We start from the raw sequence: 25,470 nt of genomic DNA, 5'->3' as shown, positions 1-25,470 counted from the left end.
AGGCCCCATTGACAATGGGAACCAATCTGTGACTAAGGATATATGCAAGTTGCCTGTACTGTTTTGAAAAGTTGCTGTACGTGTAGTCATAAATGGGGAACCTCACGGTTTAGTAGTACAGAGTTAATATACTCCTTGTAGCTTTCTTATACCAAGATAATCAATTCCTGTGTCTGCACCATCGAAAGTTGAGTCCATGGGGGAAATCTATCAAGACTGTCATTTAACGGCTAGCCTTAATATTTCCCATGGCGGGCGATGCACCTAATACACCAAGAGGCGCACGGCTCTTCATGTTTTAGGCATATCTTGACACCTCTGTGCGCCTTCACAGAAATGTATGTCTGGTCTGACCTGGCGTCTGTTTTTGGCGTAATTTACATCTGTTTCTGGTGTAAATTGTACATACATTTGTCGGCTCGGGGTGGCTAAGCCCCCTCCCTACAAGCCCCAAACACGGTTTATACTATGAATGTCCCCCTATGTGTTGGTCCTGTGACGTACATCCATGGCCCAGCTGAATATGTTTTTTACTTGACCCACAGTCCCATCCGAACGACCCCTGTTGGTACATATAGACGTCATGGCCACAAGGGAGAGTCGGTAATGAGCACCTCTCACTCTGGTGGACCTCGCCCCTCCATTTATTAATGGCCGCCTCTGGGAAGGTATACGGCTGATTGCAGCTTCACCGATCTTCTCTCCACCCAGTACCAGCTGAAGGCCTCCTAATCCACACACCTGCGGTCATCTTTTATCTATTGTCTCAATGAGATTTGGCGCTGCAGTACGGCAGGTGAAGGAGTCTGCCCAGAAGACAATATGATGTCTATAGCAGCAGCTCCTGCCCTGGTTCTAGCCTGTACTCTGGAGCAAATGTTGCACTTTTTCTGATGTACTTTGTATCGGTTTGTTACATTTTGCAGTATCCCGTTTCTTCTTTCTTTGCACTGAACACATCGGGTGACATTATTGAAGCTGGCTGGTGCTCACTTTGAGCGGTGTGCGCAGATTAGTTCACTCCGTAAGGCCTCACTTCTGTTCTAAAGCTCAATTTCACAGGCTTTGTCACTGTTCCTGGCGTTTTAGATCTACGGAGCTGGGTATTAAGAAAAGCTTGTTAACCTCTTTAAGGTGATTTGCTGTGGATTTCTGCTAGAATTGATCTCCTTTTTATTGGAAGGAAATGTAAAATCCGTACAGCTGAGGACTGGCGGTTCCTTGATTTTATTTTTTGTAGATTTTATGTATCTTTTTATTGTATATTTTAGCTTGTTGTGTCATAATTACCAACAATCTACATTTGTGAATTGTACATATATATTCTAGCCATTAGTTGTACTCTGTAATAAAAGCCATTGGAATAATATCACTACCTATTCTTACGTCCTTTCACTTTGTCTTGATAATCTTAATAATAATGGGAAGATCTTGTTTGGGTCTTCGGGCTTAAAGGAGATGTCCCGCGCCGAAACGGGTTTTTTTTTTTTTAACCCCCCCCCCCCGTTCGGCGCGAGACAACCCCGATGCAGGGGTTAAAAAAACCACCCGCACAGCGCTTACCTGAATCCCGGCGGTCCGGTGACTTCAATACTTACCGCTGAAGATGGCCGCCGGGATCTTCTACCTTCGTGGACCGCAGCTCTTCTGTGCGGTCCACTGCCGATTCCAGCCTCCTGATTGGCTGGAATCGGCACGTGACGGGGCGGAGCTACACGGAGCCGCTCTCTGGCACGAGCGGCTCCATAGAAGACTGCTGAAGACCCGGACTGCGCAAGCGCGGCTAATTTGGCCATCGGAGGCCAAAAATTAGTCGGCACCATGGAGACGAGGACGCCAGCAACGGAGCAGGTAAGTATAAAACTTTTTATAACTTCTGTATGGCTCATAATTAATGCACAATGTACATTACAAAGTGCATTAATATGGCCATACAGAAGTGTATAGACCCACTTGCTGCCTCGGGACATCTCCTTTAAGTGTTCATTATGTATTAATGCATTATACTTTTGGTTGACCATGTTCTTGTTCAACATTTGCAGACATCATAATCTTGTCAAATGAGCTGCATCCTATTGTAAGGTTTACTAAGGGAATTTGAAGGCTAAATGAAAGTTTTGGTCAAGAATCGTAGTCCTCTTGGATATTAAAGTGACCCTCCTGTTTCAGGACAACATTGTTTCCCGGTGTTGGAGGGCGTATTTTACCTGCAGTTGTCCTTCTCTATCGTCACTTGACCCACCAGTTGCGGGTCCTGTTTTCAGCCAACCAAGATGGCCCCTGGAATCTTCATAGTAGACCTTCTCTCTGATTGGCTAGTGTGACCCCTGAAACCCCCACCAATGCTGAGAATGAAGGGGCCTCTGCGCTTCATTAGTGAAGAGGATGCAGCACCAAACCTGTCCAATAACCCCTTTCATTCACAGGATCAAGTGAAGTCCCAGAGTTCGGACACCCACTGACCATAAAGTGATGGCCTATTCTAGCGATAGGTCATCAATTTACAAGATGGGTATATAAAGTTGCACTTTGAAAGGATTGTCCAGGCATATTCTCCCATCCAATCGGACTTCTTTCGTCTTCAGCTGCAATTGCATACTGGGCAGTAGGCTTGCTCGTCAACCTTCCAACGGCCAGTGACTCATGCACTGGTCCTATTGGAATCGAACTTGCGCACAATGGGTATCAGACAATTATCTTGACAGCCCAAACACCAAGTGAGCAGTTGCTAATTTCCACGCCCAGTGTTAGATTGGATGGGAGAGTGTACCTGGGCAGCCCCTTTTAAAGTGTACCTTCGTATACCCATTTATATATATCATAGATTTTTTATGATCAGTGGGGAGTTTGCGTTCTGGAACTCTCACTGACCTGAAGAAGGAAGGAGATGCCATAGAACTGATGTTGAATCCATTTCACTAAATAAGCTATGTGGCATCTTCATGACCTCTAGATAGGTCATCAATAGTTGATCAGCTGCGGTCTACCACTTCGGACCCGTGCTAATAGGGCGCCCTCTGTCAGCACCACAACACACAAGGGGATGGCGTGTAAACAGTTAACCTTGACCTCGGTGTAGTAACCAGCGCTGGTAATCGCAATCGCAGCTCTCATTATAATGAAAGACCGCGCTGGCCACAGGGCAGGTGTCGGAGCGAACTGCTTCCCTTTTGTACCTCTGTGTTGTGGCATTGACAACGGGCACGTGATCAGCTGATTGGCCAGTCACAAGCTGAAGACTCCAGACGATCAACTATTGATGACCTATGAGGATAGGTCATCAGTATTTGCCTGGAACCCCTTTTAATACCAAAGGGTATGCCTAGAAAACTCTGGGTCTTGCATATTGCAATGAGAACGGTATTCCAATTGTAAATGACCAGCCGTCTTGATAGATGCGCTGCCTCTGGCCTTGTGCAGTCTTAAGGCTGATTTAGACTCAATGATTTTTGCTCAAAAATCATTCAAAGCCGTCTTTTGAGCAATAATCGTTGTGTCTAACTGCAATGACATTGTGCAGTTTTTGTTAAGCCATCGCTAATACTATTGTTTCAGCTGTATCCTGCTCCCTGAAGACAAGCAGATATGAGGAACACAGAGGTCCAGCTGTGTTCTGCATACCCCGCTCGGAGCGCATGGCGCTATATCAGCCGGGGGCCCTGAGCAGAGAACAGCTGGATGCAGAAGACAAGCGGCCCCACTTGTCTTCTGCATCCTCCACTCGGAGCGCTCGGCTGTATAGCAGCCGGGCGCTCCGAGCGGTGAACAGCTGGATGCAGAAGACAAGCGTCCCCACTTGTCTTCTGCATCCTCCACTCGGAGCGCTCGGCTGTATAGCAGCCGGGCGCTCCGAGCGGTGAACAGCTGGATGCAGAAGACAAGCGGCCCCACTTGTCTTCTGCATCCTCCACTCGGAGCGCTCGGCTGTATAGCAGCCGGGCGCTCCGAGCGGTGAACAGCTGGATGCAGAAGACAAGCGGCCCCACTTGTCTTCTGCATCCTCCACTCGGAGCGCTCGGCTGTATAGCAGCCGGGCGCTCCGAGCGGTGAACAGCTGGATGCAGAAGACAAGCGGCCCCACTTGTCTTCTCCATCCTCCACTCGGAGCGCTCGGCTATAGAACAAAGAATTGTTAGAATCTCATTCAACCTGGAGATACTAAGATTTCTGGACCTTTTTTTGAACAATTTTTTGATATTGTGTGTAAGACCATTAATAGTCCGCTGTTTTTGCTCTGGTTTTGTGGCCTTTTTCCCTACAGCTCCCTGACGATTGTCCTCTCCAGCCTTGCTGCTAATACGCCAAACCTTTTGTGTATTATATCAGTAGTGCTAATACATCATAGTTACTGTAATTTGCATTCATGATTCTACATGAACTGAGCGACTGTATAATCAAGGCTGTAATATTCATGTAACTGCTTAAAGGAAATGGCACGTAAGGATGTAATTTTCGTTTTTAATTCCTGGATTGAATTAATTGAAAACTCCCAACTTTTCTCGCAGTAATGAATATGCCTTGTGTAGGAAGTCGCGCCGGGTACGTTTTAATTAAAAGAATATCCTGCTGCAGGCGTCCTGCTTCCTTTTTCTGCTGGAACAACATGTAATTGGGAACTCATTGGCAGTGTTTCAGTAAGACAGAAAAACCCGTGCGCTGCTAATGGCCACCTGCGCGTGCAGAATAGCGTGCTTCGAGGAACGCTCTGCCTAACTATGAGGCTTTGGCATTTGGAATCATCTACCTGGCATATCGTTGCGTATCAGGTTCGCTATCAGACAAAGGATGTATTCTGACACATAAAATAACCAAAAACGTTGTTTTTCTAAATTCTTAAAGGGATTGTCCGATTTTAAAGGTTCTATTTTCGATAAGCGCTGACTAGTACGCTCTACAGCAGATTTGGCATACCCAGATACCTGTTAAACGTTTCTCCCATATTCTGCTCCCCCTCTCCTGCCAGGAGTGTATATTCCTCTCTTCCAGCTCGTCCCTTCTATCTTCCTTTTCCTACAGTTCCCATGGTAATGTTTGCTGCTTGCGCTCGATCAGTTCCACATGCATACACAGTAGAGGAAAGTGAATGCACATATGTGGAAGATCAAGCCCACCGGTAGCAAACAGATGTCCCTTCTCACCTGATGACGTGCCCGTTCCCAACTCGGCCTGAAAGCCGGGTACTCCGGGAAAAATGGCGCATAAGAGGGAATCAGAAAATCGTTCTCCAGCAGGGTTGGAATGGAGGACCACTACACTTCTGGAATGGTAGATATGACAAATTACTTGGCAGGGGCGATAGAGGGACAATAGGAATATGCTGTTTATACTCGGAAGAACCCTTTACATGTTTTTTCTTTTTTTTGCTTGAAAAAGGCCTCATTCACATCACCGTCGGAGATTCTGTTTGGACCTTATCTCACGGGGTCCATTAAATTACCGGGAAAAAATAGAACGTGTACAGTTATTTTTTTTTTTTCTGTGAGCGTTAAGGGACCCCTCTTCCTCCTGAAGGAAGCAATAGACATTTTAACATAGGTTAATGATTAGTGGGGCCTCTCTTGACTCTGATGACGCTGGATGCTCTCTGTGGCATACTTTCTACTAAAATCTGATACACTTCAGCAGGTATTTCCCTCCATTCATCCTTCAAATGTCTGGCAAGTTCTCTCAAAGAAGACACATCAACCCATCTACAATAGTGCAAGGAGCATTGTCATTGGACAGTTGAGCAATAGAAGAGTATTCCACGGAATGATTAATCGCACTACACCATCTTCAAATCAGATGGATGTACCTGGGTGTGGAGGATTCTGGGGAATGCCTTATGCCTGAGTGTGTTGTGCCAACAATTAACGAGCATTATGGTCTGGGGATATTTTACGTGGCATGGTCTCGGTCCATTGCTTGTAGTGGCAAGAACCATGAACATGGCGGCGTACCTTGTCATTCTAGACAATAACGCACTGCAAATGTGGCAGTAGTTTGGCAATGGTCAGTAATGCGTTCCACAAGACTACGTGCCCGGTCACAAATCCAACATTGGTTTACATTGGTTTGAGGACATGGAAGTTCCACAACTGGACTGGGCTGAACCCTATTGAGCTTTTTTGGGATGGACTGGAGTGTTGGGTGAGGAAATATGAATAGCGTCCATCCTCTTTGAGAGAACTTGCCAGATACTTCTCGGATGTATGGAGGGAATCGCCCGTTGAAGTGTATTAGACGGTACTGGTACGTATACCACGGAGAGTATCCAATGTTAACTAGTGGGGCCTCCTTTTGAACCGAATTATTAACATATGTAATTACTGTGATTCCCCGAAAATAAGACAGTGTCTTATATTAATATTTGTTCAAAAGGTTTAACTTTTTTACATGTATAGCTGCCTGGACACTATTTAAATTGGCTTTTTTAATTAACTGTTAGCAGGGCTTAATTTTGGAGTAGGGCTTATATTTCAAGCATCCTTAAAAAGCCTGAAAAATCATTTTGCATCCTCAAAAATTCTGGAAAATCATGCTAGGTCTTATTTTCAGGGAAACAAGGTAATAGATATAACTTTTGATTCTTGCTCTGGTGTCCAATTACTTTTGGTAGTATGGGAGGACAGACCCTTCCTTTAGTTGATCGAAAACCCAACAAATTTATTTTTTGCCTTGTGTTTTTGTAAAATTCTGTTCTTTTTACTAGAACCGTATATAGTACTACCATATTTCTCCTCTAATCCACATGTGACTTTTGTGGTATTACGTAGCATCTTGTTTTCTTGGCACCAGTTTTATGAACTCAGAACCAGCTCTTCAGGTTAAGTGATGCCAATGTGATGCAGGCTGTTTTAACTTGTGTTTTGGGTGGCGCCAGTCTGTTGATAGTTGTGGGATTTTTTTTTTTAAGTGTCAGGTTTTTCCCCCTTTTTAAAGCACCGCCTCAATACTCCCAACATTTACTTCCTGGTGAACAACTCTTTCCTGCCAAAGGAAACCTAAATCAATTGTCTTCAGCCCGTGCGGTGATGTCAGTCGTTTGTTCAGGTAGGCGTTCTATTTGTGTACATGATGTCAGCAAACACGAGGGTGAGATCATACACCGCCTTAAAGGGCACAGACTTCATGAAATGGTAAATGTCCAAAATACTCAATGAATGAATGATATTTGTACCAAATTAGAACTAGCCTTCTTGCATTGTCTTGCATAGGCCATTTTAGCCGAAATGTGTGCACAGAAGCCATACAGCTCCTTAATACGGAGCTACATGTTCTCCGGGCTCTATTGGGCGGTGTATGTGATTATCCCCTAGGAGTAACTCTGTACATGCCAAGCTCAATGGATCATGGATTTGTACAGGAATCAAGATAAGGAAAACTCTGTATAAAATCGGAAGCCTATGGAGGTAGAGTAAGCCCCCATAGACTTCTACGGGGCTGTATTATGGCATTTGATTATGTATATGAGCCCTTATACTAGTAGAACACAGACATTACATTTTAGTTGGCGAATCCCTTCATTAATCTGATGTCTTTGGGGGCTACCAGACATCTGCTCTGGGAGGAACCGGTGGCTGGACACGTTATCTGCCTAATCCTATGGTTTCCCCCCCGAGATGCAGAAGACAACAGAATCCTGCAGGTGTTCACCCCTACTTGCTATTCAGTCGGTAGAGTCAAATGGGCACATTAGGGGAGTCTAGACTAATAGTTGTCGGATAATCTTTGGGAGACAATGTCTCTGGCCAGCTTTAGACGGCCATTATTCTTGTCCCGTCTTTTTCTTTCTTTTTTGGTTATTAGGGATGAGCAAATTTTTTTTCGACAGATTTGTATCTCTGTTCGCGGCCATTAGGATGTATTAGACAAATCACTTTTACAATTGTATTGTATGGACTGCTGATTCACGCGAAAAGACCTGCTCATTTCTAATTTAAGTGGAAGACCGGCTAAGAATGATTTAGACCTGCTCCTAGCCGAACAAAGGGAGCCGCAAGACGTCTCCAAGATGAATTCATGCAAACAGAATTGCCTCAAATATCCCTCCCATATTGCGGCATCCTTCATTTCATAGGAGTATGTGCTGCTCTCTGGGCCCCTGCATACATTAATGTAGTATTAAGTCATTAACACTAATGGGGGCTGTCAACATTACTGATGAAAGGACACACAAAGGGAATCCCTTACGGTAAATCTTCTGCATTTCCAACATAATGGCGGTATTTTAGGTGTAGTCTGACATATCATCTGGTTGCATTTTCCCTCAAAGAAATAAAAGCTGCGATGTTGAATGAACTTTTGCTTATGTGATCACTAATCTGATAACTAGCAAAAGCAAAAATCGCCTTTATTTACCTAAAATTTACGGTTTTGTGCTCAATCCCTCAAGTGCTGGTACTATGGGGTCTTAGTTTCTTCTAACTTGCTGTCCACTGCCTGTTGTCATGTGAAACCCTTTCTAGTAAGGCCTCATGTCTACAGGCAGATTGGATTCCGCACGTGGGGGCCCGCAGCAGAATCCCACCCTGTCCACGGGTGAGGGCACTGCGGGATTCTACTTACCCATCCGGGTCTTCTATTTTCTTCCCTGCGGATGTATGCGGAAGCATCGGCCAGCACACTGCCAAACATGCGCAGTAGTTTTCTTTTTAACTTCTGCTTTCCCGTGGAATGTGCAGTCCGCAGATCAGATGGCTTCAATTGACTTAAATGGAAGCTGTCCGTGCGGAACCCACACTGAAATGGAGCATGCTGCGATTTTTTTTTTTTTTCTCTCCCAGACCTAAAGGTCCACAAATCAAATTTGCATGCTTTATTTCAGTTGTGGACGTGCTTGTATCCCTATGGGTGGCTTGATTTGCCCTGTGCGGATTCCGCAAACCAAACCCGCCCGTGGATATTGGGCCTAATGGAGACCTAGAGGAATAATAAAATGTAGTGGGTCTGGGCTTGCTGCGATCTCATTCTGCCCATAGACATGAATGTAGAGATGTAGAAGAAGCAGCTGCAGAGTGTGCAGTAATGCGTCTTACAGCTCCTGAAATCACATCTACCAAGACAGATTACAGGAAGTGTGGGGGAACGTTCCTTGCTACTATCCTATACTGCCTATAGAAGTCTATGGAGCGACAGGAGAAGGAGCTGCTGGAAGGAGGCAGGCAAATGGAGACCGGCTCACACAGACATGGCTGCAGTTACTGAAATCACATCAGTTTTCAGTACTGCTGTATAATGTCCTCCATGATGCTGTTACTTATGAAGTTGTGGTACGGTAAGATAAAGAAGATACCCTGCTCTCTTATGTGTATAGTATATGGGAGACCACACAGCAGCAGTTGCCACCCACCAGCTCAGGGAAAATTGAGAATTAGATGGGTAAACTGGTAAAAATACAATAGAGAAGTCATATAATAGTCAGAAAGTGTTATTCCTCATGTAAAATGTGATTTGTTTCCAGCAAAAGAAACTTAGTAATCTTGTGGATATGATACCTTTTAATGGCTAACAAAAATACATGATGTTACAGCGAGGTATCAGATCTACAGGATTACTTGGTTTCTCTTGCTGGACAAATCACATTTTGCTCTACTGGCTAACACCGTACCAAGCTTTTTTCATTATTCCTCATGTACACACAAGGCTAATTATTCTGACAATTATTCTTGGAAGTTTGCTTTAAGTCCATAAGTAAAACAAAACTTTTTGCAAACACACGTGACCATTCATCTACTTCTGAAACTGGCCTTATTCCCACGTGCAACTTCTTCTTCCTCCTGCCGATCATCTAATACATTGTTCATGTCCACTATAGTATTCTTGTAGGCGGGGGAAGCACAGCGAGTGGACTGATAGTGTGTAATCAGCTGTAGTAGTTCCTCATTCTTTTCTATGGAAGCTTGCTACATGACGTGTCTCGTCTGCCGCCCTGCAGACGCCACTTACTATATCCTTGATGTGTAACCGAGCATTGCAATAACTTAGAAGTAAGTGCCCCCCCCCCCCCCCCCCCCCCCGAAGCCGTCCTGTTCCTGCGGTCACAAGCGGTATTGTGACAACTCTTGGCCACTAAGTCACTGCAAGAGAATACAAAAATTGATCTGTCCTCTATTCCTGACTTTATGCCACTTTTCATCAGTTCTGAGACCTCTTCCGATTTGTGGTGCGGTGTCAATAGTCCTTGTAGTGGGCTCTTAGGCGTTTACGATCCTCCGGAGGACCACGCTCTTGTTTTGCCAGTGTTAGTTCTACACCGCGGCTTATCTGCTCAGGATTTCCTGGCGTTGTGCTGTGAGTTAAAATACCAACAATCTGTGGGGTGGAAAACTGCGCAGTCCAGGCGCCACTGGATAGTTGGACAGTCTATAGGAAGAAGGGGAAAGGACTGGAGCTCGGAGGAGGCATGCCATCCGTTTGTGGCAGCGCCACCTGCATGTGTCCAGCATTACAGGGGAGTTTGACCTGCAACATCCTCGCTAACTAGAACCAAGCAGCTATTGATAGGTTTTGCTCTACCAAACCACTCAGAATGATGTGAAGCCAATCCCATGTGCCCTCTATTATATTTTTGCCCATATATCCCTTCTTTAGCCTCATTATTTGTGAAGCTGTGGGTATGCATATTTCGACATTTCTTTTAATCTGGCCTTTGATAATCCAGCATTTGTTTCCCGTTCGGAAATGCAATATAGTTTTGGAAGTTGACAACCTGAAGAAGTAGTAGCCGGCTATGAGAGTCTTAACGCATGCGAAGAAAATCAAAAACTTATTGCGCAAAAAGTCACACGTTTTTGTGCATCTCCCACTTCTGCAAAGACTTAAGGCTTTTTTGTGTTTTACATCAACTTCAACATGTTTTGTTAAAAGTGGGCAGGGATTGATTGGAGGGGGTGGGGCCATCTGTGGCCTGTCAAATTCTCTATAATTTAAGACAAAAGCTGGCGTAAATCAGCGCATATCTATGGCACGTTTTACCTGCAGGAGATTTCAGAGAGTGGCGCACGGATGGCCCAAAATGCAATAAAGAGACTTATGCCTCTTGTTACATTTGGCACATATTACTCGGTCATGACTTATCTAATACGGACGTATAAAACTGCGGTATTCGATAAATGTTCTTTATTGATATACACCTATTATAATCCTTTAGTTATAATATTAAAGTAATCCTGTGGACTCGGGGCAAAAATTGTCCAGGAACAGGAGAGCAGGAGTTATATTACCTGGTAGCGATCATTTCCCTGATTACGGCGCTGATCTGTCTGTTCCTGAGGCCCCTTTTCCTATGTCCAGCATGGCCGCAAACTCCCTTCACTAGTGGATGTACACGGTGCATCGGTAGTCAGGCAGTGGATGCTGCCATTTACACATACAGATATCTTTCAAAAGCTTGAAAAATCAGTGATCGTTTTACATATAGTACTAATAGACACTAATTGCTATTGGTACTTCATTATCTTCATTTGTATGCAAATGAGCTTCTGGGAGCTGTTACAGCACTCAGCAGGAGCTCTTTAATTAGCTCCATTGTTCAGCAACGGGCTCCCCATGGAGAATTCAGTACCATGGACAGCAGACACCACCTGCGGTCCTGCTTATCTGCTGGTGGGGCTGAGAACAGCTGTAACAATGTTATTAGCTGTAATCAGCTCTATGGGCAGAACACAGCATGCAGTCCTGCTTATCAGCTGTTCTGCTGAAGGATGGTTTTCAAGCAGAACTGAAAACCATCGTTCTGCAGAAAACTGAAAGATGGGCACATTTAGACACGATTATCGCTCAAAACACTGCTTTTGAGCGATGATCGTTGCGTCTAAATGGGCCTTGGACTACTCAGTGAGCTTTGGATAGTCTAAGATGGCCATCTTGAACGTAAAAAAGGGTCCCAGGAACTGGTGGATCAGTGCCTAAATGGGAGAAAAATGTGGAACTAGGTAATATAACTCTTCCTATCAGGTCCTTAGACAGATTTTGGCCTGGGATTGGAGAGTCACTTGAAGGAAATACAGATTTTCCTGGCATCTGTTTATATTATTGTACTGTGTGTTTTGCCCCGTAAAGACGAGTGCAGTATGGATGAGACCGAGAAATACCATATGGGTCAACGCACCTCAAACCTTCTTTCTTTTCTGAAATAAATGACAGTCGCCAAGCGGCACGCTCTGCCATTCCCAGGCGCTATGCAGTCCGTCTGCCCTCATGAAGAATTAACCTACATTCGATGTTCGTGATATACAGACGATGCGCGGGTATGAAACCAAAGAGCGCGTGATAAAAGTTACAACGTATTGTAATTGCCTCTAGATTCCATTTACACCTTTCTCTGCTCAGTAGCTGGTCCTCTTTCCATGTTCCTCAGCCATCTTTGGGTTTTAAATATGACCTTCACGATCAAAGCTACGCTTTATACCGTTCCTCATTCACTCTCGGAAAGAAATCTTGCTGAAATGTATTATTGATTTTAACATAGCAGAAATATGACCATTGTGTTCCTGGGCTATAAGATCCATCCCCCTTGTGGTTTCCTACACACTTACAGACGCTGTAGTACAATAAATATACGATATATAGACGATGTGCCGTGAAGCTCTGTTCACGCAGCCATTGGGAGCCTCCATCTGTAGTTCTGCCAAAGTGACAAAACCCTCAAGAGAACCATGTGACCGATCTCTCTACAAGTCTATGGGAGTCCAGAGGTCACAGTTGGTGGTATCGAGCCATCATGACAATGTGACCGTAGCCTAATATGTGCATACGGTGGGAAATATTGTATATTTATGTTGGTCCTTATGTAACTTTATACTACTGATCGTTAAATCAATTCTGTTGGCCTATACTGTACCTCTGGATACATCCAATACACAGCAATCTGTAGTTTTCTTTTTCTATTGACTCCATATCTACATGCCATATTATGGAGATATTCAATAGTGGAAGCATTGCCTCTTATAGAGCCACCATAGAGCCACACACAAATCCTGGATACACCTATATAAGTACTATTCAAACATGTAGGTATGTATATTTGCTCTCCTCTACATAGAAGAACATTGTTTTTCTAGTGCTGTTTTTGAAAGGGAGATAATCCTATGTCGATGACCAACCCTTTAACTGGCCTTGCAAAGTGGCTAAGAACATAAGCCAAAACTAAGTTCTCCCGAGAAGGAAAGATACCCATTCACAAACAGCTGTTTCAAAGTTTTTGGCCCTAAACAGTGCCGATGTAAGTCTTGTACTTGATGTAAGTCTTGGGTACTGTTGTGAAGACCACCATAGCTTACATATTGAATCTGAGGGGTAAGAACCCCCAAAACAGCTGTCTGCTTATGGGTTTTTTTCCCTTTAGGGAAGGCTCTGGTTTGGTTAATATTAGAGATGAGCGAACGCGTTCGTCCGAGCTTGATATTCGTGCGAATATTAGGGTGTTCGGGATGTTCGTTATTCGTAACGAACACCATGCGGTGTTCTGGTTACTTTCACTTCCTTCCCTGAGACGTTAGCGCGCTTTTCTGGCCAATTGAAAGACAGGGAAGGCATTACAACTTCCCCCTGCAACGTTTAAGCCCTATACCACCCCCCTGCTGTGAGTGGCTGGCGAGATCAGGTGTTCGCCTAATATAAAAGTCGGCCCCTCCCGCGGCTCGCCTCAGATGCGGTGTGAGTTAGATGAGGGACAGTGCTGTTTATACCGGAGCTGCTGTAGGGAAAGAATTGGTAGTTAGTGTAGGCTTCAAGACCCCCCAAAGGTCCTTATTAGGGCCACTGATAGCTGTGTGTTGGCTGCTGTTAGCAGTGGGATTTTTTTTTTTCTCAAAATCGCCTCTGCAGACCGTTGCACCTGGCATTAGGGACAGAAGTGCTGCATAGGCAGGGAGAGTGTTAGGAGTGAGTGTAGCCTTCAAGAACCTCAACGGTCCTTTCTAGGGCCATATTTATCCGTGTGCAGTACTGTCCAGGCTGCTGTTGGCTGTGCTGCATTTTTTTGGGGCTTCTCAAAATCGCCTCTGCAGAGCATTCCACCCTCCATTGATACTGCAGGGAAAGAATTGTATAGGCAGGGCCACAACACAGTTATTATTCATAGAATATACGCAGTGCTGCCTGTTGGTGGGAAAAAACTGAAAACAAATCTATTTGTCCAGCCTCTGTCCGTCCTTACGCCTGTGGAGACGTGTGAGCTGCGTGAAGAACAGTGCTAAATCATACGCACCCAGCTACGCTTTACTGCTGGCTTCGCCATTTGCTTTCCTTAATTGGGAAAAAAAATACCTGCTCTGCCAGAGTTATAATAACTCTGCTACCCTCACGTTCTGTGACACATAAGCAGGGACACAGCACAGTTATTAAACTTCTCATGTTCATAGAATATACGCAGTGCTGCCTTTTGGTGGGAAAAAACTGAAAACAAATCTATTTGTCCAGCCTCTGTCCGTCCTTACGGGCGGTGGAGACGTGTGAGCTGCGTGAAGAACAGTGCTAAATCATACGCACCCAGCTACGCTTTACTGCTGGCTTCGCCATTTGCTTTCCTTAATTGGGAAAAAAAATACCTGCTCTGCCAGAGTTATAATAACTCTGCTACCCTCACGTTCTGTGACACATAAGCAGGGACACAGCACAGTTATTAAACTTAGATAATTCATTCACTAGAGGCAGTGGGGCCTTTCGTTTTCCAAAAAGGGCAAAAATTATATTTGGCCTGCAGTCTTGCGCCAATTTATTTCCTGCCTGTGAAATCAAATCACTGGTAATACAGCATGCTGAGGGGTAGGGGTAGGCCTAGAGGACGTGGACGCGGCCGAGGACGCGGAGGGCCAAGTCAGGGTGTGGGCACAGGCCAAGCTCCTGATCCAGGTGTGTCGCAGCCGACTGCTGCGCGATTAGGAGAGAGGCACGTTTCTGGCGTCCCCACATTCATCGCCCAATTAATGGGTCCACGCGGGAGACGGTTATTAGAAAATGAGCAGTGTGAGCAGGTCCTGTCCTGGATGGCAGAAAGTGCTTCGAGCAACCTATCGTCTACCCGCAGTTCTGCGCCGTCCACTGCTGCCAATCCGAATCCTCTGTCTGCTGCTCCTCCTTCCTCCCAGCCTCCTCACTCCACTACAATAACACCTGCTCAGGAGCGGGAGCACTCCCAGGAACTGTTCTCGGGCCCCTGCTTAGATTGGGCAGCAGCGGTTCCTCTCCCACCAGAGGAGTTTATCGTCACTGATGCCCAACCATTCGAAAGTTCCCGGGGTCCGGGGGAAGAGGCTGGGGACTTCCGCCAACTGTCTCAACAACTTTCTGTGGGTGAGGAGGACGATGACGATCAGACACAGTTGTCTTGCAGTGAGGTAGTAGTAAGGGCAGTAAGTCCCAGGGAGCAGCGCACAGAGGATTCGGAGGAAGAGCAGCAGGACGATGAGGTGACTGACCCCACCTGGTGTGCAACGCTTACTCAGGAGGACAGGTCTTCAGAGGGGGAGTCAAGGGCATCAGCAGGGCAGGTTGCAAGAGGCAGTGCAGTGGCCAGGGGTAGAGGCAGGGCCAGACCGAATAATCCACCAAGTGTTTCCCAAAGCGCCCCCTCGCGCCATGCCACCCTGCGGAGGCCGAGGTGCTCTAAGGTCTGGCAGTTTTTCACAGAGACGCCTGACGACCGACGAACAGTGGTGTGCAACCTTTGTCGCGCAAAGCTCAGCCGGGGAGCCAACACCAACAGCCTCACCACCACCACCATGCGCAGACATATGATGGCCAAGCACCCCGCAAGGTGGGACAAAGGCCGTTCACCGCCTCCGGTTTGCACCCCTGCCTCTCCCCCTGTGCCCCAACCTGCCACTGAGATGCAACCCCCCTCTCAGGACACAGGCACTACCGCCTCATGGCCTGCACCCACACCCTCATCTCCGCTGTCCTCGGCCCCATCCAGCAGTGTAGTTCAGCGCACCGTTCAGCCGTCGCTTGCGCAAGTGTTCGAGCGCAAGCGCAAGTACGCCGCCACGCACCCGCACGCTCAAACGTTAACCGTCCGCATCGCAAAATTCATCAGCCTTGAGATGCTGCCGTATAGGGTTGTGGAAACGGAGTCCTTCAAAAGTATCATGGAGGCGGCGGCCCCGCGCTACTCAGTTCCCAGTCGCCACTACTTTTCCCGATGTGCCGTCCCAGCCCTGCACGACCACGTCTCCCGCAACATTGTGCGCGCCCTCACCAACGCGGTTACTGCCACGGTCCACTTAACTACGGACACGTGGACAAGCACAGGCGGGCAGGGCCACTACATCTCCCTGACGGCACATTGGGTGAATTTAGTGGAGGCTGGGACAGAGTCAGAGCCTGGGACCGCTCACGTCCTACCCACCCCCAGAATTGCGGGCCCCAGCTCGGTGCTGGTATCTGCGGAGGTGTATGCTTCCTCCACTAAAGCACCCTCCTCCTCCTCCTCCTCTGTCTCACAATCAAGATGTGTTAGCAGCAGCATGTCGCCAGCAGTCGGTGTCGCGCGGTGTGGCAGCACAGCGGTGGGCAAGCGTCAGCAGGCCGTGCTGAAACTACTCAGCTTAGGCGATAAGAGGCACACGGCCCACGAACTGCTGCAGGGTCTGACACAGCAGACCGACCGCTGGCTTGCGCCGCTGAGCCTCCAACCGGGCATGGTCGTGTGTGACAACGGCCGTAACCTGGTGGCGGCTCTGCAGCTCGGCAGCCTCACGCACGTGCCATGCCTGGCCCACGTCTTTAATTTGGTGGTTCAGCGCTTTCTGAAAAGCTACCCACGCTTGTCAGACCTGCTCGTAAAGGCGCGCCGGCTCTGCGCACATTTCCGCAAGTCCCACACGGACGCTGCCACCCTGCGCACCCTGCAACATCACTTTAAGCTGCCAGTGCACCGACTGCTGTGCGACGTGCCCACACGGTGGAACTCTACGCTCCACATGTTGGCCAGGCTCTATGAACAACGGAGAGCTATAGTCGAATACCAACGCCAACATGGGCGGCGCAGTGGGAGTCAGCCTCCTCAATTCCTTTCAGAAGAGTGGGCCTGGTTGGCAGACATCTGCCATGTCCTTGGTAATTTTGAGGAGTCTACCCAGGTGGTGAGCGGCGATGCTACAATCATCAGCGTCACCATTCCTCTGCTATGCATCTTGAGAAATTCCCTGCAAACCATAAAGGCAGCTGCTTTGCGCTCGGAAACGGGGGCGGTGGAAGACAGTATGCCGCTGGATAGTCAGGGCACCCTCCTGTCTATTTCTCAGCGCGTACAGGAGGAGGAGGAGGAGCATGAGGAGGATGAGGAGGAGGGGGAAGAGACAGCTTGGGCCGCTGCTGACGGTACACCGGCTGATTGCCTGTCATCCTTTCAGCGTGTATGGCCTGAGGAGGAGGAGGAGGAGGAGGAGGATCCTGAAAGTGATCTTCCTAGTGAGGACAGCCATGTGTTGCGTACTGGTACCCTGGCACACATGGCTGACTTCATGTTAGGATGCCTTTCTCGTGACCCTCGCGTTGCACGCATTCTGGCCACGACGGATTACTGGGTGTACACACTGCTCGATCCACGGTATAAGGAGAACCTGCCCACTCTGATTCCCGAAGAGGAAAGGGGTTCGAGAGTGTTGCTATACCACAGGACCCTTGCGGACAAGCTGATGGTAAAATTCCCAGCCGACAGCGCTAGTGGCAGAAGGCGCAGTACCGAGGGCAAGGTAGCAGGGGATGTGCGTAGATCGAGCAGCATGTACATCCCAGGCAGTGCAACAGTCTTTAAGGGCCTGGCCAGCTTTATGGCTCCCCACCAAGACTGTGTCACCGCTCCCCAGTCACGGCTGAGTCGGCGGGAGCACTGTAAAAGGATGGTGAGGGAGTACGTAGCGGATCGCACGACCATCCTTGGTGACGCCTCTGCCCCCTACAACTCCTGGGTGTCGAAGCTGGACATGTGGCCTGAACTAGCGCTGTATGCCCTGGAGGTGCTTGCTTGTCCTGCGGCTAGCGTGTTGTCGGAGAGGGTGTTTAGTGCGGCTGGGGGAATCATCACAGATAAGCGTAGCCGCTTGTCAACCGACAGTGCCGACAGGCTAACACTCATCAAGATGAACAAAGGCTGGATTTCCCCAGACTTCTGTTCTCCACCAGCGGACAGCAGCGATACGTAAGCAATACGTAGGCTGCACCCGCGGATGGAAGCTACGTTCTCTCTCACCATCCAAAACGGGGACATTTCTGCTTCATCAATCTGTGTCTAATATTCCTCCTCCTCCTCCTCCTGCTCCTCCTCCTGAAACCTCACGTAATCACGCTTAACGGGCAATTTTTCTTAGGGCCACAAGGCTCAGTCAAATAATTTTTCAGAACAATTTTTAAAAGTTTCAATGCGCTTAAAAGCATTGGAACTTTAACTTGAACCAATTTTTCGTTACACTGGGCTGCCTCCAGGCCTAGTTACCACTTAAGCCACATTAACCAAAGCGATTAATGTGTTTCACCTGCCCTCTTGGCTGGCCATGGCCAATTTTTGGGATGTACATTAGTACTGTTGATACAGCAATTTTTGTGGGCCCTCGCCTACAGTGTAATCAAATTAATTTTTAGCCCACCTGCATTACAGCTGACGTAACCTCAGCTGTGTTGGGCAATGCAATGGGATATTTTTGTGTACCGCCGGTGGGTTCCAGGGAGCCACCCATGCTGTAGGTGCACACGGAGTTTTTAATACATGTGTCCACTTCTAAAGAACCCCAGTCTGACTGGGGCATGCAGTGTGGGCCGAAGCCCACCTGTATTACGCACAACATTACTACCTCAGCTGTGTTGGGCAATGCAATGGGATATTTCTATGTACCACCGGTGGGTTCCTGGCACCCACCCAGGCAGTGGGTCCACAGGGAGTTTAACCTACATGTGTCCACTTGTAAAGAACCCCAGTCTGACTGGGGCATGCAGTGTGGGCCGAAGCCCACCTGCATTAAGCACGACATTACTACCTCAGCTGTGTTGGGCAATGCAATGGGATATTTTTGTGTACCGCCGGTGGGTTCCAGGGAGCCACCCATGCTGTAGGTGCACACGGAGTTTTTAATACATCTGTACACTTCTAAAGAACCCCAGTCTGACTGGGGCATGCAGTGTGGGCCGAAGCCCACCTGTATTACGCACAACATTACTACCTCAGCTGTGTTGGGCAATGCAATGGGATATTTCTATGTACCGCCGGTGGCTTCCTGGCACCCACCCAGGCAGTGGGTCCACAGGGAATTATAAATGCATCTGTTTCCACTTATAAAGAAACCCAGTCTGACTGGGGCATGCAGTGTGGGCCGAAACCCACCTGCATTAACCCTTTCCAGTCCACTGTGTGACCTGTGAAGACATTAGGGTTTAAGGCTGTACAGCTCCGTTGTTGGTAGACGTCCGTCGGGGTTCTCTTACTGTATATTGCCAGCCTCTCTGCTGTCGGAGCCTATCCTACGTGTCAGCTCATGCAGTACTGGCTTTAGCCAGCATATAGCGCCGTTGTATAACGGCAGAAAAAGAGTAAGCCCCCTAGGAAAACCATATACAAATTGGATTGGAAAGGGTTAAGCACGACATTACTACCTCAGCTGTGTTGGGCAATGCAATGGGATATTTCTGTGTACCGCCGGTGGGTTCCAGGGAGCCACCCATGCTGTGGGTCGACAGGGACTTCACAATAGGGAGTTGTACCTGCCTGTGTCTATGAATTAAAAAGCCCGGTCTGACTGGGGCATGCAGACACCTTGACAGAATGAATAGTGTGTGGCACATAGGTTCCCCATTGCTATGCCCACGTGTGCAGCTCCTGATGGCGGTGGCACAGGATTCTATTTCTCATTGCTTCTGTACAGCATTGTGGGCTATCGCTCCGCCACTTTTAAAGAGGGTCGCTGCCTAGCCGTGCCAACCTCTGCAGTGTGTGCCTGCGGTCCCTCGTCATGGCAGACGCAATTCTAAATAGACATGAGCGTGGTGTGGCATGAGGGCAGCTGAAGGCTGCCCAGGGACACTTTTGTGTGCGCTGTGGGGGGGAGGGGGGGCGGTTGGTCAGCATGTAACCCAGGAGAAGTGTCAGTGGAGTGTCATGCAGGCAGTGATTGTGCTTTGTTGGAGGTAGTGTGGTGCTTAGCAAAGGTATGCCATGCTAATGAGCGCTTTTCAGAAGTAAAAGTTGTTGGGAGGGGGGGGGGGGCCCACTCTTGCCGCTATTGTGGCTTAATAGTGGGACCTGTGAACTTAGGATGCAGCCCAACATGTAGCCCCTCGCCTGCCCTATCCGTCACTGTGTCATTCCCATCACTTTCCTGAATTGCCCAGATTTTCACACATGAAAACCTTAGCGAGCATCGGCGAAATACAAAAATGTTCTGGTCGCCCATTGACTTCAATGGGGTTCGTTGTTCGAAACGAACCCTCGAGCATCACGGGAAGTTCGTTACGAATAACGAACACCCGAACATTTTGGTGTTCGCTCATCTCTAGTTAATATCATTAGCCATTGACTTATAGGTTTGCTGCACAATCCTACCAAAAGTAATTGGACACCGGAGCAAGAATCAAAAGTACTGTAGTCTTTATTTCCATATGTTAATACTTAGTGGGGCCTCCTTTGGCCCTAATGACTCATGTTCAGTAGCGTTTGGGTCGGGACTCTGCAGCCATTCTAATGATATAACATCCACATCATTAAACCAACGTAAAGAAATGTGGGATTTGTCTTGTTGGAAGTATAGCTGACCATTCCTAGAGTATTGCCATAGTGTCAGTATCTCATTATTGTCTAGAATGTCGGGGTACACCTCCGTGTTCATGGTTCTTTGTCACTACAACCAACGCACCAAGACCATGCCACGTTAAACATCACCAGACCATAATGCAAACTCCGCTGTACTTGAATGTTGGCATAACACTCTGAGAAAAGGCATTCCCCAGGTACGCCCATCAGATTTGGAGATGGAGTAGTGCGATTTGTCACTCCATAGAACGTTCTTCCATTGCTTAACTGTCCAATAACAACACTCTTTGCACTATTGTAGATGGGCCGATGCATCTTCTTTCAGAGAGTTGTTTGCAGGATGAATTGAGGGAAATACCAGCTAAAGTGTATCAGACGTTAGTAGACATTTAGTGGTTTGAAGCTACACACAGGGATTTTGCCAGGGAAAGTATCTTCACAACACCAACATGTAGGACAGTTGAACAGTTCATCTACCTCAATGGTTTTGCAACATTTGGCTATTTGAAAGGATCGTCACACAAAACTCGGTGTGCGGAATCTCCAACTGATTAATTGCCCTTGTCTGACATGTTGGCTTTCTCATTTGGCTTGACCTTTAGCAGTAGCATACGTGTATGTGTGTCAGGTGTGTCTGTTTACATGTTCTGGGGCGAGGTGGTCTTCCCCGCAGGAAGCATCGCAGGGGAAGCAGATGTCCTGTCATGATTAGTACTAGATGTTTTTATCATTCACGGCTCAGGCCTACGTAAACAATCGGCGTATTTTTAGAAGTGGCCTTGTGTAACGGTGCAGACAGTAGGCTTGTGCTGTCCTGTCTTATAGAGTCTATTCATGGCATTTGTGTTGCACGTTTTTGGGAACCAGGAAGGAACGGCCCGTGAGTTACTAGTCATTTGACGCTTGCATGGAAAAGATTTGTCCTTTCTTGAAGATGTCTCTTCACATGTGTTTAGACCTTTGGGGAATTGTCATAGCAGGATGTTTAATCTGTTTATTTGGATGTCCTGAGCCGTAACAAAGGTGGCCGACGTTCAAGTAGAAGCATTGTTTAGAAATGCATATCCTTTTACTAGAAAGTAGTGAGAATAGAAGGTGGAAAGGATATTTCCAAGAATGTTGACTTAGGCCACAAGATGGCTGTATCGTTGTGTGCAACTCCTTAGTGATGCCCAAACTATTTCAGTACGTAGACCTGAAAAAAAAATCAAGAGAACTTACTGAAGAACTTCTATCAATCATGGCACTTTGGGAATGTTTAAGGCAGACATCCTCTATTTCTATGCTATTCTAGGGCATATGTATATAATAGACAGGATTCCCCTATTTGAGACCCCCCTCCTCTTTAGTGAAGAGCATCTACAACGAAAGCCTCTCCATCTGTAGGACCCGTCTTCTCTGTGCAGTAGGGTCCGGTTCGCATTTGTGTCGAAGCATGAATGCAAAACTGTTCTTTCCATCATCATGATGGAACCCTACCAAACCTCATTGTAACTCATTGGGGTCCATTGGATGCCAGTGGTATCTGACGTAAGATGGATCAAGCAGAGCTTTGTGGCTTCTGGTGTGAACAGAAGCTACTACAGAAATAATAACAGAGCCTTATGCTGATAATAACCCATTATGTTTTTTTTTTTGTTTTTTTTTTAGCAGATCACCCCAAATCCCGCTCGCAGCACCCCCGGCAAGCAGTTGGCTTTGTCGAGAAAAGCTACGGCCAGCCAGAAATCCGGTGTTTCTTATATGGCAGCCATAAGGTTGAATGACCATCCTTCTAATATAAGGACAGTTAAGGTTCACCAGAACTGGAGCTGCTCATACAGAACAACTCCCTGTCCTGTCTCATCAGATATGACCCCTGCGCTGATCCGCTGATTGCTCCAAGTCTTGCTCTCTACACCACTGAGGAAACAGCTGATTTTGTAGGGTAAAGCCACAGATGGTCAGGCATTTATCCTGTAGCAACCACTGCAAGCGAAATGTACAATTACATAGCGGCCATTCGGAAAAATGGCCATCCTTGTAGTAGAAGAACGGATAGGGACTGCCAGGACGAAAGTTGCACCTACAGAGTGGATCTCCCTTCTGGCTCGTAGAAGGGGTTCCTGGTTCCTGATTAGACCACCCCAATCCCCCACTTCATGATGTTCATATGCCCTAATACTGTCTTTTTAAGTCGTCCCCTTAAATGGAGTTGCTTGTAATACATTATTTCTCTGATTTCGAGACTATAGCTCTCCTTTAGGCACCCAGAACAATGGTCACTGGCATTTTAGGTTTCAGCTCAGAATAACCTGTGATTATCAGATTGCGGTTATTAAAGTGTTACTAAACTTTTTTATAAACTTCTGATGTGTCATAGTGGTGTGTCAGAAGTATTACATAATGGGGGTTCACGTGCTGAGACCCCTCCCCGAGTAATGATTCTGACTAGAGATGAGCGAGCACACTCGGATACAGCAGTTACTCGAGTGAGGATCGCTCTTCTTGAGTAACTGCCTAGTTGTCCGAGTGTGCTTGGGGGGGCAGCGGGGACGGGGTTGAGCCGCAGGGGGGAGAGTGAAAGATTGAAAGATCTTTCACCCCTGCCACTCACTCGAGTAACTGCTATATCCGAGCATGCTCGCTCATCTCTAATTCTGACATGTCACTATGAGCTTTGCTTATTTGGCTCAAAATAGCTCAAAACAGATTCCATTTAATTTTTTCCAAAGAAGATTTTCAAGTGTTTTAACTTCTTTTTCTGGAGATTTTCACTTTTGCTTCTATATTAGCATTTTCTCAAATGGGTTACTGGAGACAACTAACCATATATTCCCTATTCCTAATTACGTGGATGTTGTCTGCCACCTCGGCACCCCTGTAGTTGCACCCCTGGTTGCCGACCGCACCTCTTCCAGAGCTTCCCAGTTGTTGTCCGTATCTGGTGGTTTGTTAGTGAACCGATCATCTGCAGCTCTTTACTGTATTCAGGTTTATGCCTTATATTACTCATGTTTAATGGAAATTCTGATGTCGAGACCTTTTGCAGGTAGAAATCAGCGAGGACTTCGGTTCGTTTTAGCGATGCCTTGAATTGCGTTAAAATGAAATTTCCTTGCAAGTTTGTTCTTCTTTTCTTGAAAACACCCGCTGACAGCAATTACAATGATTTGGGGAGCTGCAGAATAATCTGACATGTTTTAAATGTATGCAATTAGGTGGTGATACAAGCTCATATGTAACCCTGATAATGTATTCACCTGGGGGTCTTCCTAATGAGATCCCGCTGCGGTTGACTTAGCTGCCCACTCCCTATTACTATGACCTTAGCCTATGGTGTAGGCAGCGTTCTGTTTTTCATATGTTGGTTATGGAAAAAGGAAAATTAAAATTTTTTTTTTCTATTTTTTGCATTTTAATGAAGTGCTTTGCGGACGTTAATGTTCTGCCCACTTTACAATAACATTATCTTTTATGTTTTTATCTTTTTTTTTTAATCTGTTTTATGGGGAAGGATTCAGATCCTGTTTTATTTCAGAAGTTTAAATACATGAGAAAATTCTAAAGTCTACAGATTCAGCCTTGAAAATATATATTTTTTACAGGATTTACTTTATGTAAATAAAGGTTAAAACATCAAGTAAGTTTTGGGTCTTCCATGTTTTTAAATATCTCTGCTTGCGGTCTGCAATGGAAACTTTCTAAGAAGTTCTAGGGACCATGTTTGGCCAACTGACCTCATTAGATGTTAATACTTCATGGCTGCAGGGAGATGTAGATGTGCCAGCAGGTTCAGGTAACTACTGCTAATAGTTGGGTATCAGTAGCTGAGCCAATGACAATCAATTCGCTGTTGGTTAATCTGCCAATATAAAGGGAGTTTTTCTAGTTGGACATTAATCTCTGTATTATAAAAGTTCTGCAGCTCTGTAAATACTCTTTATACTCCGGGGTCGGGAAACATTGTGCTCGCATGAAGTGTGTCAAAGGAATCAAGAGCCGCACACCTTCTTAATAGATTTACCATATTTTTGTCCATGCGCCAAATCTGAAGTCTACAGCAACTACATGCTGGTGTAAACTTCACTTGTAATCTATGCCTATTACTAACGTAAATTATTGTAAATCTGACGGTCCATGAGCGTTCACAAACCCGATGCCAAGCCTGCCCAACTGCAGCAAAAACAATGGGACTGCGTAAAAGAAAAAAGTAGCAGATTTCAGCGCTCAGAATGCTATGTGCCAAAATGTGCAACTTTAAAAAAGTTTACTAAATGTGGCCCTTTTAGTAACATAGTATGTTAGGCTGAATGAAGACAATGTCCATCTAGTTCAGCCTGTTTCAACCCCCTAGTTGATCCAGAGGAAGGCAAAAAACCTCAAGAGGCAGAAGCCAATTAGCCCATTTGGGGGAAAATGGCAATCAGAATAATCCCTGGATCAAGCTCTGATAGTTCCTACCTGAGTGTAAGACCCGGAACTACAAACCCGCTGGTCACCTAATGTCTATATCTTTCCGCTCGAGAAAGACATCTAGTCCCATCTTAAAGGGGTTGTCCCGCGGCAGCAAGTGGGTCTATACACTTCTGTATGGCCATATTAATGCACTTTGTAATGTACATTGTGCATTAATTATGAGCCATACAGAAGTTATCAAAAGTTTTATACTTACCTGCTCCGTTGCTGGCGTCCTCGTTCCCATGGAGCCGACTAATTTTCGGCGTCTAATGGCCAAATTAGCCGCGCTTGCGCAGTCCGGGTCTTCT

At 46.6% G+C, this 25,470-nt stretch overlaps 1 protein-coding gene across 3 annotated transcripts in view; it reads left to right on the top strand.

The window, feature by feature from the left end:
- Positions 1 to 25,470, top strand: part of RASAL2 (RAS protein activator like 2) — a 310,978-nt gene that overhangs the window by 79,813 nt on the left and 205,695 nt on the right. Inside the window, exon 1 of one of the 3 annotated variants that reach the window (XM_066597471.1) lies at positions 6,999 to 7,032. The exons of the other annotated variants lie outside the window; for them this stretch is intronic. Within the exon in view, the coding sequence (XP_066453568.1) occupies positions 7,014 to 7,032 (19 nt within the window). The 5' untranslated portion in view covers positions 6,999 to 7,013. Of the gene's footprint in view, positions 1 to 6,998; positions 7,033 to 25,470 lie in introns of those variants that run through there. 3 annotated transcript variants of the gene reach the window in all.

This window comes from Eleutherodactylus coqui, chromosome 3 (assembly GCF_035609145.1).
Source record: "Eleutherodactylus coqui strain aEleCoq1 chromosome 3, aEleCoq1.hap1, whole genome shotgun sequence".
In the NCBI taxonomy this organism is placed as follows: Eukaryota; Metazoa; Chordata; class Amphibia; order Anura; family Eleutherodactylidae; genus Eleutherodactylus; species Eleutherodactylus coqui.
The sequence above is the reverse complement of the archived record's forward strand: the minus strand, read 5'-3'. Positions and strand labels throughout refer to the sequence as shown.